Source organism: Clarias gariepinus, chromosome 3 (assembly GCF_024256425.1).
Source record: "Clarias gariepinus isolate MV-2021 ecotype Netherlands chromosome 3, CGAR_prim_01v2, whole genome shotgun sequence".
NCBI lineage: Eukaryota > Metazoa > Chordata > Actinopteri > Siluriformes > Clariidae > Clarias > Clarias gariepinus.
The window spans coordinates 47,838,290-47,850,611 of record NC_071102.1 but is presented as its reverse complement, the minus strand read 5'-3'; the positions used below and the strand labels follow the sequence as shown (position 1 = coordinate 47,850,611).

Genomic DNA, 12,322 nt, shown 5'->3' with positions numbered 1-12,322 from the left:
CCCAGAGCCCGGACCCACAGCACAAACAGCCACGCACAGAGAGGACCATTTATCACTTCATCTTGTTCTTGTTGGCTGATCACTGAGTTTTATTGATCGTGCCTCAGTTTAATTCAGTCACTGATCACTTATTTATTTAAACTAATTCAGATTCTTTTATCATTTCCAGATTTTTTTTGATCTCTCGATGCAGGACAGGTGCGGTTTTTTTTTTTAGGTTTTGTTTTTTGTTTTTGGTTGGTTTGGAGTTTTGTTCCCTACGGAGTGAGCTTGTTAAAGCGGGAGAAGGAGTGTGTTAGAGTTGTTAGTTTACTCCAGACTGGAAGGCCGTGAGATGGTTCACACACAAAAACAATGAAAGAGCAAACGGGGCTTTGTGCTGAGCAAATAATGTAGGGAATAAACAGACCAGTGTAAGAAAGGGATGGGAGGGAAAAAGGGAAAAGATGATCAAGATATGAAACAGAGCAATGAGGCTGAGGATCTACCATTACACACCCATAACCTGAGGGACGAACAACTAACACGTCTCATAAGCATTCATTTAAATTAAACAACACTGAGACAAACGTTAGAATGCAGAGAGGGTGAGGGAAAGGAAGGGCAAGAGAGAAAGGGAGTGAGAAAGAGAGTGAGTGAGAGAGAGAGGGAGAGAGAGAGGGAGTGAGAGAGAGGCAGAAAGAGAGAGAGAGAGAGAGGGAGAGAGAGAGGAAGTAAGAGAAAGGGGGAGAGAGGGAGGGAGAGAAAGGTGGGAGAGAGGGAGGGAGAGAAAGGGGAGAGAGGGAGTGAGAAAAAAGGGGGAAGGAGGGAGAGAGAGAGAGAGAGAGAGAGTGAGAGAAAGGGGGAGAGAGAGCGGTGAGCTCGAGACTGAGCTGCACTTCCTTCTCCACTGTTAAAAATATCAACATATAAGGAGTACCTTAACTGAGATCATTACTCACAAGATCTCAAATTTTTCCAAATTGTAAAAAAAGTGAGAGTAATTTTAGGTGAAGGCCGCACTGCTAACCTCGCTGTCCCAGTCCAAGAGCCTAAGAGACAGTGAGAGTGTGAGAGCGTAACCTGAATATTCCTAACTAACTACAATTTAATATCACTACTGTTCAGATAGTTGTTGTTATTGTTGTTAATATTGATGTTTTTATACTGAACAAAAATATAAACGCAACAGTTTTGTTTTTGCTCCCATTTTTATGAGATGAACTCAAAGATCTGAAACATTTTTTATATATATATAGGGTAAGGGGTAGCTCAGTGGTTACAGACTACGGTTCAGAAAGTCCCAGGTTCAAACCCCACAACCACCAAGTTTTCCCTGTTGGGCCGTTAAGCAAGGCCCTTAACCCTTAATTGCTCAGATGTATAATGAGGTAAAAATGTAAGTCGCTCTGGATAAGGGCGTCTGCCAAATGCCTAAATGTATATATATACAGTGGAGGAAATAATTATTTGACCCCTCGCTGATTTTGTAAGTTTTTTCAGTGACAAAGAAATGAGAAGTCTCAGAACAGAATCATTTTAATGGTAGGTTTATTTTACCAGTGACAGACAAACAGTTACATCAAAAGGAAAATTTAAAAAATAATTTAAAATAAAATATAAAAACTTATTTTTCGTTTGAATTTACTAAACTCAGACAAGACAGAGATATTACTCATCGGCCCAAAAACCAGCACACAACAGCTTTCACAATTCAGCCTGCGTTTAGAAGGATGTACTGTTACTACCAGCTCAACAGTAAAAGACCTGGGCGTAAAATTAGACAGTAACTTGTCCTTTGAAAATCATATTTCCAATATCACAAAAACAGCCTTTTTCCATCTTAGAAATATCGCCAAACTTAGGAGCATCTTATCCGTATCTGATGCAGAAAAGCTAGTTCATGCATTCATGACCTCCAGACTGGACTATTGTAATGCATTACTAGGTGGTTGTCCTGCATCCTCAATAAACAAGCTACAGTTAGTCCAAAATGCAGCCGCCAGGGGTCTCACTAGATCCAGAAAATATGATCATATAACCCCAATATTATCATCCCTGCACTGGCTACCTGTTCAGTTTAGAATTAATTACAAAATAGTATTACTTACATACAAGGCTTTAAATGGTTTAGCTCCCACATATCTAACCAGTCTTCTGATACGCTATAATCCACCACGCTCCTTAAGATCACAAAACTCTGGACTTCTTGTAATTCCCAGAATTTCAAAATCTACAAAAGGGGGTAGGGCTTTTTCATATTTAGCGCCAGAGCTTTAGAATAGCCTTCCAGACAGTGTTCGGGGCTCAAACACAGTTTCCCAGTTTAAAAGTAAGACTCAAGACGCATCTTTTTAATCTGGCATACGCGTAACTCATCCCATAACTTCATACTCCAGTACATCTATCCTGAATGGCAACTACGCTAATTCTCTCCATCTGTTCTGTACTTTTCTACCCATCCCGAGGCATCTGGAGATTGTACCAGCTTCAGTAGATAAAGGCCAACCCTGTGAGGATCCTGAGGCATCCAGAGAAGGACCAGCTCCAGCTGAATTCTGCCTTATTATGGTTGGAGCTACACATCCTGCTCCTGTGCTCCCAGTGATCCAGACCCCATCTGCCCTCTGCACCTACTGACTCCCTGTGCTGAACTGGACTTCATGTTAATTTAAAGAATTTCTGTTATATTGTACTTTCAGCTGCATAACACACATGATGTTATATCATCTCTATCTGTTATCACCCAGATGAGAATGGGTTCCCTGTTGAGTCTGGTTCCTCTCAAGGTTTCTTCCTATTGCCATCTCAGGGAGTTTTTCCTTGCCACTGTCGCTGTCACCCTTGGCTTCTTCATCAGAGACATTTCATTCATTCATCTCATTATTATCCAGACACATTTTTCTCACACATACACAATTTGAGAAATTTACAGAACTTATTATGATTATTATTATTTTATTATTATTATTATTATTTATTTTTTCTTTTAATTTTTCTTTCATATTTTTTAATGAATTTCTTTCATTTTTGTGAAGCTGCTTTGAGACAATAACTATTGTTAAAAGCGCTATATAAATAAAATAAAATTGAATTGAATTGAATTCATTGAGTGGAATAAGTATTTGAACCCTCTAACAACCACTCATTAGTCTTAGTCACCCTCATTAAAGACACCTGTCTTAACTAGTCACCTGTAAAAGACACCTGTCCACAGAATCAATCAATCAAGCAGACTCCAAACTCTCCAACATGGAAAAGAGCTGTCCAAGGATGTCAGAGACAAAATTGTAGACCAGCACAAGGCTGGAATGGGCTACAAAACCATTGCAAGCAAGAATCTGGGAGAGAAGGTGACAACTGTTGGTGCAATTGTCTGCAAATGGAAGGAGCACAAAATGACTATTAATCGACCTCGGTCTGGGGCTCCACGCAAGATGTCACCTCGTAGGGTGTCAATGATTCTGAGAAAGGTGAGAAATCATCCTACAACTACACGGGAGTTAGTTAATGACCTCAAAGTAGCTGGTGCTCACAAGGTCCCCCTGCTCAAGAAGGCACATGTGCAGACCCATCTGAAGTTTGCCAATGAACACCTGAATGATTTAGAGAGTGACTCGGAGAAGGTGCTGTGGTCAGAACAGACCAAAATTGAACTCTTTGGCATTAACTCAACTTGCCATGTTTGGAGGAAGAAAAATGCTGCCTATGACCCCCAAAACACCGTCCCCACCGTCAAGCATGGTGGTGGAAACATTTTGCTTTTCTGCTAAGGGCACAGGACAACTTCACCGCATCGACAGGAAAATGGACGGAGCCATGTATCGTAAAATCCCGAGCGACAATCTCCTTCCCTCTGCTAGGAAACTGAAAATGGGTCGTGGATGAATGTTCCAGCACGACAATGACCCAAAACATACAGCAAAGGCAACAAACGAGAGGGTCAAGAAGAAGCACATTAAGGTCATGGAGTGGCCTAGTCAGTCACCGGACTGTAATCCAATAGAAAACCTACGGAGGGAGCTGAAGCTCAAAGTTGTACAGAGACAGCCTCGAAACTTTAGTGATTTAGAGATGATCTGCAAAGGGGAGTGGACCAAAATTCCTCCTAAAATCAGCGAAAATTTGGATATCCATCACAAGAAACGTGTGACCTCTGTGCAAATCAGTTTCCATCTTTTTTTTTTTGAGTGGGGGGGGGGTTCCAATTTTCTCCTCAATATTAGTCGTAGCCAAGAACCTCCCCGTCACTAGGGGGCTCCACATTAAGCTACTACTACCACTCAGTTGGGAGGGCGAAGACTATCCCGGGTTTTCTCCGAACCGCGTGACGCCAGCCGACCGCATCTTTTCAAACTACTTGCTCACGCACCGTTAGGGGCGGAGTAACACACTTGGAGGAAACGCTAGCCGCTCCTACCATGTGCGCGAGCTTACAGACACCCCTGATTGGCTGTAGAGCCGTGATTAATGTGGGAGCGCAAGTACCTCTCATCCCTCCCCTCTGAGAAAGCTCAGCCAATCAGCTCTCTCTAGACCTCCGGCTGTGAGAGGAAAACAGCCTCACCTGGGGTTCGAACCAGCGATCTCCGGATAATAGGGCGAGCACTTTACCACTGCGCCACTCGGAGGCTGCAGTTTCTATCTTTTATTTAAAGTTTAAAAATTAAAGTTTTTTTAATTTTCCTTTTGATGTGACTATCTGTCTGTTACTGTTCAAATAAACCTACCATTAAAATGATTCTGTTCTGAGACTTTTCATTTCTTTGTCACTGAACAAACTTACAAAATCAGCGAGGGGTCAAATAATTATTTCCTCCACTGCATATATATATATATACAGTGGGGCAAAAAAGAATTTAGCCTGCCACCAATTGTGCAAGTTCTCCCACTTAAAAAGATGAGGGAGGTCTGTATTTTTTTTATTATAGGTGTACCTCAACTATGAGAGACAAAATAACAACAAAAAAAAAACAGAAAATCAAGTTGTAGAGAGCTGGGACCAAAGTAACAAAGGCTGCCATTAGTAACACACTGCGCCACCAGAAACTCAAATCCCGCAGTGCCAGATGTGTCCCCCTGCTTCAAGCCAGTACATGTCCAGGCCCGTCTGAAGTTTGCTAGAGAGCATTTGGATGATCCAGAAGAGGATTGAGAAAATGTCATATGGTCAGAGGAACTTTGTGTTTGGAGAAAAAAGAATGCTGAGTTGCATCCAAAGAACACCATACCTACTGTGAAGCATGGGGGCGGAAACATCATGCTTTGGGGCTGTTTTTCTGCAAAGGGACCAGGACGACTGATCCGTGTAAAGGAAAGAATGAATGGGGCCATGTATCGTGAGATTTTGCGTGAAAACCTCCTTCTATCAGCTAGGGCAGCATTTCAAGGTCCTGGAGTGTCCTAGCCAGTCTCCAGATCTCAACCCAATAGAAAATCTTTGGAGGGAGTTGAGAGTCCGTGTTGCCCAGTGACAGCCCCGAAACATCGCTGATCTAGAGAAGATCTGCATGGAGGAACGGGCCAAAATACCAGCAGTGTGTGAAAACCTTGTGAAAACCTTGTGAAGACTTACAGAAAACGTTATTTTGTCTCTCATAGTTAAGGTATACCTATGGTAAAAAAATACAGACCTCTCATCATTTTAAGTGGGAGAACTTGTACAATTGGTGGCTGAATAAATACTCTTTTGCCCCACTGTGTATGTATGTATATATATATATATATATATATATATATATATATATATATATATATAAAGTTTTGTTTGGTTTGTACCTAATATGATATTCCCTTATGTCTAATATGTTTATATATGTTTGTTTATGTTTTAAAATTTAGATTGATGTTATTTATAACCTAATTAATGTTTTATAATTGCATTGGCAACAATGTAGTATTTTTGTTCACATTTATGCCAATAAAGCTTTTCTGAACTGAACTAAGAGACAGGGAGAGGAAGGGGGAGAGAGAGAGAGAGAGAGAGAGAGAGAGAGAGAGAGCAAAAAAAGATTTTCATGGTTTCAGCACAGATAAGAGTCAGACAGGGGTGTTGATAGAGCGATATAGTGATACAGTGATGGGGCTTATGGAGGGGAACTGCATTGACAATCAAACAAGACAAAGTAAGAAAGCAATAAAGGAATAGATAAAATTGTTGTTAATAAAGTAATTAATAAAGCTGGAAAAAACACAAAAAGTGATTGAGACTTGCAGTTGAAGTCATTTACCTCGTTGTGTGTGTGTGTGCATGTATGTGTGTGTGTGAGCTGGCTAACACTTCCACAGAACACACCAGCACTAAGAGCTCTAACCTTGTACGCCACACGAGCAGGGCAGCGCTTCCCGAGGCCCAGCGGTGGGCACATGTGGCGCAGCATCACATACAAATCACTGAAACTGATCCTGCCACTGCACACACACACACACACACACACACACACACACACACACACAGGCAGCCAGTGCAAAAAAAAAAAAAAGGCACAACAGAAAAGAAAATAAATCAAACAGAATGGGCAGGACAGCATGGGCCAGAACGCCGAACAAAAAGAAACAAAAGAAAAAAGAAAAAAAAACACAGGTTATTGGTTTGGTTATGGGGTGGAAAGTATATGTATCTTCTGAGCTGCCTTGTGTGTGTGTGTGTGTGTGTGTGTGTGTGTGAATGGAGGTGTGTGGAATTTAAACTCCTAATGATAACTCAGAGGGAGTGTTCTATGAGATGTTAAAGTGTTCACATAGAACTGCAGCGCCGCTTCTAACAGGCAGGAGAAGCAGTGATGCATGAATTCGGTGTTAATTCTAAATAATCACGTCAATGCAGTTTCAGTCGTCGCCCCTCGAGGTAAAAAAAAACAAGAACAATGCACGCAAGGCCTCGATCCGCAGCAAGCAGAAACACACAACAACATGGCTGTGGTCTTTATCTGTTTTGTCATCCGCTTGGTCGTGTTGCAGTGCGTTTCACATGCGTCTTCATTGCTCATGATCATTCCAGCACAAGCGACAGCTCCGACAGCGACCCCCTGACCCCTGCGTGACCCCTGTGACCCCGATCTCTGATCGTTCCAGACATGGCGAGGTCACAAGAGTCATGGGGTCGCTGCAGGAGCCGCTGCGTTATGGTGACTCGTCTGCATTGTCCTGCACATTCTCATTTTCATATCAGAATGCAGCGAAATGGTAGAAAGAGAAAGAAACTGTGAAGAAAAGAGAAAACAAATGAAATAAAAAAGGAAAGCGATGTTCATTCCAGTCTCCGTGGCGAGCAGTGCTGAGATTTTGGTTTGGACGTCCGAACCTTGCAGGCGACCCTATGAGGACATTTCTTTCCTAATCCGAGTGGGGGGTCGATAACTCGCAATAAACTGTACATATCCTTATAATGAATACGTCCACTGCAAGAAAAACACACGCAGGTTAAACAGAGAGAGAGAGAGAGAGAGAGAGACAGAAACCAAAAGATAAAGAAAGAAAGAGAGAGAGAGAGAGAGAGAGAGAGAGAGAGTCCAGGCGGAAAAAAGAACAAAAGCACCCACACAAACTCTTAGTTTAGTGTAAGGTTTGTGTGTGTGTGTGTGTGTGTGTGTGTGTGTGTGTGTGTGTGTGTGTGTGTGTGTGTGTGCGCGCTTTTCTCTTATGTAACACATTCTTGCTCCTCACCTAATTTGTTTTCTGTTTTCTGTGTTTTAGACGATTCTATGCCAGACAGGAAATCAATCACACCAGTGCAAAAATGTAAATTGAAACACACCCACATACAGTACACACACACACACACACACACACACACACACACACACATTATCGCTTTTTCTATTTGTATTGAGGACAACGCACCCTGTTAAAAATCACAGCCTTCATTCTGCTGGCCTTCTGTCGCTCGATAGCGACGTCACTGCTTCCTAAAAACTAAAGGCTGACTTTGTGCCAAGTAAAAGTTGTCCACTAGGGGAGCATTTTGTTCAACAATGACTTCCACCAGAAGTCTCAGGGATCCTCGAATACTTTGTTTTTGCAGACTCAGTGTGAAGGTTTAGGGGTTCCTCAGGCCTTGATGAGGACCATGTCCACAAACCATCCCCAACACCAAGAGTGCTATAATAGAGTATATAGAGTTATAATGTGAACACTCTACTCTATCAGACTAAAGACTACTGCAGTCAGCTCTCTTTTTCCTTCTTATTCACTGTCTCCCTTGAAGCCTTCCAAATCCTTGTCTTTTCCATAAAGAGTTATTTACAGGCACAGTTATCCCAGATGCCTTCAATTTCTTCATCCATGTCACTCAAATCCACTTAACATAGCCTGCAGCTTATCCTGAGCAGAGCCACTGCTTTCAGACAGAGAGCCTTTCCAGATTCCTGCAATTGTTGTAGCATTCACTGACTGAAACATGAGACATGAGCACCCAGGGGCAAGGGTGGAAAAAAAAAAAAAGCTTTGAGGATCCCTGGGACCCTGTGGATGATAAAACCCATCATTAAACATTAAAGTGCTGATGTGCCACACAGTAGATGCCACATGTTTTTCTCCAGATGTTCATGATATGCCCAAGCCGAGCATGTGAACATTGGCGCTTGTGTACAGTAGCTGGTGTGCGGGCATATGTTAGCATGTTTGTTTTGTATCTTTACCCATCTGTCTCCAGCTACGTTTGCACACATGGCTGTAATCAGAGACGGAGAGAGCTTTTTTCAGGAGTCTGCCCATCAGTGTAGAGTTCACAATTCTTTCCCTGGTGTGATGTTGGCTTTTCTATCTGACAAGGAATCTTTTTCGAGGTTTAAATTAGCCTTAAACCGAGGCATAATACTTATTAAAGCAATAACACTCAGCTGATGAAGTGTAAGAGTTGTGTTACCGGTGTTTGTGTAAGAGCTGTGTGTTCAGTGTTTGTGGTTCTGTAGGTGTCAGGCCTCAAGTGTCACAATAGAAAACAATGCTTTATTACCATGTGATTTGTGAGTCTGTGAGAAATGACATCCGCTGGTCTTTTCTGAACTCCAGGAACTATATGTGGTCTGGACCACAACCCAGATAGAGACATTTCTCACACATAAAAAGCCCTTTGCTCCTTAGAGCTTAACCCCATGTTTCTTTCCTTATCACATCAACAAACTACACATGAGAATAGTTCTGGTTTGAGAAGACTTTTACACACTCACCAAACCCTGGCGAGATGGAGACGTAGCTTCACAAGGTTCATCAGAATACACAAATCTGCATTACAGCTTGATGTTACTAAGATGTATAGAACTTTTAGTTTATTTAATCTACAACCTCATCACTATCTAATAAGGCTTACATTTCAGCATTTCAGCTGCTGCTCTGGTGACTATCTGGACACTACGCAGTATCGCTGTATAGACAAACTTATGCTAAATTATTCATATAGTCTTTGAGTAAGAAAGCTCTCCTGAAGCTGAAAGAGCATTTTGTCATCATAATGTGTAATCCTACAGTGATCCATGAATGAAAGAACATGTCTAACACACTTCAATCATCAGGACAATCTGCTTCATAAAAAAGCGTTACTTTTATCAAACTACGTCTTACCGTATGGCCGACTCTGAGACATTACAGCCTGAGCAGTAAAAGTTCATAAATGTTTAGTGTTTTTTTTTATAAAATAAAATAAATAAATGCATGCATACAGTACATTTTAAGCAGAACAGAGCATGTGCATACGAAAGGTGAAACAGTCCTAGAGGAATTCTTATTCTGACAAACCAAAAGTCCCAGAATAGGACCGAATCAAACTGTCGGCCCCCTCCCCAGTACCGCAGGCTGAGGGATCGCTTCGATGCCATTAACACCACTGGGTCTTTTCTTCACATCCCAGGGAACCGAATACACTCTGCATTAGCCTCATCATCACGCCATTCTGCTGCCAACTTCTTTTGCTGCTAATTTACAGTGTATGTTGCAATAGCGCCCTCTCTCTCAGAGTCTTGTCAACTTATTTACTTAAAGGATATTTAAATAAATAATAATTCAATTATTTGTGTAAGGTGTGGTTTAAGGAACTACTTCTCTATTGTGAAACTTGAGGACCGCTCCAGTTTTTTGACCACAACACACACACACACACACACACACACACACACACAGACCAAGTAAGAGCGTCTACAGGCATTGTTTAAGACTGAAAAACAGACAGTGTCCTTCAGATCTGCAGAGACACTGGAGAGATGACTGTCATTTCAGCAATGACTTCAGTTGACCTGCATACAGCATCACATGGAGCAATTTTACGTGCCAAAATACAGGAAGTGTATTTTGCATGGGTGTGTATGCAGTGTGTAATGCAGTGAGTATGCAGTAGGAGGAGGGCAAAAACTGAAGCCATGCAGACCTGAACCTCCACCAGGGGACATCATCTGATTATAATCTCAGACATCAGCGTGTGCTGAGTGTCCTTTACATGCGTACAGGATGTGTGTGTCTCTGTTTCTCCATCTGAAGGTTTACTTTTTCTACTGTAAATCTTTACTACTTTTTATTACTAGTATCACAGGTCTGTTTTGTGTTGTGTGTGCATAGTGTCTCAAAAAATATATGGGGTGTGAGCATCCGGTTCAGCATCTTCTGTTTAATGTAAGGGTTCTAGGTTGAGTGTGTGCTGCATGTGAACGAGAGCATGAGTGTGTTAGTCTCACCATGCCGCTGGGTCATACTCTGCCCAGATTCTCACGTATTCATCCAGGTGGTGAGGGCCAAGAATCGACGAGTCACGAGTCAAATATTCAAAATTATCCATGATTACCGCTACAAACAGATTCAGCATCTAAAAATACACACATGCACAAAGTGAGCATAAGGGATGAAGTAATATAGAAACAAAGTAAGAATATAGAATACTGAGAAGTAAATAAACACATGATGGAAATCCGAATAATGAACAGAGGTGGAGTTACAGACTTAGTTATGGACTTCTACTCTCTGATGCCATACAGAAACCTTATATAGAAACACAAACCACTGAAACAGCAGTGCCGTGGTACAGAGTGTGTCATGCACATTACATCTACACCTTAAAATGCTGCTGGAATCAGGAGGCTCAGACACACCAGGTCTGGCACATACAGTGGAAAGTCTGAAGTGTACTGTAGCACAGCCACATAAGGTTTTTTTAAAATACTGTATATTATATAATGTATAGTGTAACGCTTGGATTTAATTAAACCACTAGTTACTTTGCTACGGGGTCGAGAATCAAAATACGGGTTTTTAAACAACACTTCCGGTATTGCGCAATCAAGACAGGACAAGTAAAGACGTGACACAATAACTAGGTATAGCCCAAACCATAGTGTATTAAACAAAACAAACCAACAAACAAACAAACAAGGTGCACCAAAACCAATATATACAAAATATATACAAATATAAACAATGTGTATGATGTATGCGGGTGTGTGAGTGCGTGTATGATTGTCCAGAGTCAATGTTATTGCAGTGTGTAAAATGATGCATGGGAGAGATTGGCTCGTCCTCACCAGTATTGATGACAACTCCGGGAGCTCGAGTAACAGAACGAGAGGTTCTACGTGTGTACGAGGAATAATCCAACCAGGGAAAAGTACTTCTTTAGAACCATCCAACAAACTCTCTCTCCCAAAAAATCAGCGCGCTGTGGTAAATTTTTCCGTGTCGAGCCGCTTGCCGGTCCCGGCTTTATGCCGGCACTCGTGACCCGACGCCGCTTCCGGGTTCTCTCGCGCTGCGATCGCGCATGCTTGCGAAAGCTTACCCTGTGACCAACACTATCTATGGGGACAAGTAAAACCAGATCAGGCATATTTCCGTGCACAGGTGAGCAGATATTCATTTTGCCTTTTAGTTCGGGGTAAAGGACCCATGATGTCCAATCCCACGGCGTGTCCTGGCTCTGGAACCTCCGTGCTCTGTAGTAGCCCACTAGGTCTAGTGTTTTCTGTTTTATACTGTTCACATACGCTGCAAGTTCTCACATAGTGCCAGACGTCTTTCCGCACCATGCCACATCTAGTAACCTCAGCAGGGTTTTTAGTTGCCCCAGGTGTCCTCCCAAGGGATTGTCATGATAGTAGTGTAGAAAGTTTCTTATTAATGACTGGGTGTCACAAACTAACCGGGATGATCGGAAGACTTTAGCACTAGCGGTTAGCCATTTGTAGCGTGGATGGTAAACCCAAACGCGGAAGTAAGCGAGTAGGCAGGATAACCACGCGATTTTATCTAAGGACTCTCACACACGGGGAGCAAGGGAAAAATTTAACCCGCGTCCTATAAACACACACTCAAATCAGAAGGCAAACCCAAAAAAACGAGTACTCACGATTTGGCAGACGGACAA

General features: G+C 42.1%; 1 protein-coding gene across 1 annotated transcript in view; it reads right to left on the bottom strand.

Annotated features, from left to right (window-relative positions):
* cacna1ab (calcium channel, voltage-dependent, P/Q type, alpha 1A subunit, b) overlaps positions 1-12,322 on the bottom strand; it is a 136,152-nt gene that overhangs the window by 38,880 nt on the left and 84,950 nt on the right. Inside the window, exons 36-37 of the mRNA XM_053491779.1 lie at positions 10,644-10,771; positions 7,283-7,379 (exon numbers count right to left, since the gene is read on the bottom strand). Of these exons, the coding sequence (XP_053347754.1) occupies positions 7,283-7,379; positions 10,644-10,771 (225 nt within the window). The remainder of the gene's footprint in view (positions 1-7,282; positions 7,380-10,643; positions 10,772-12,322) is intronic.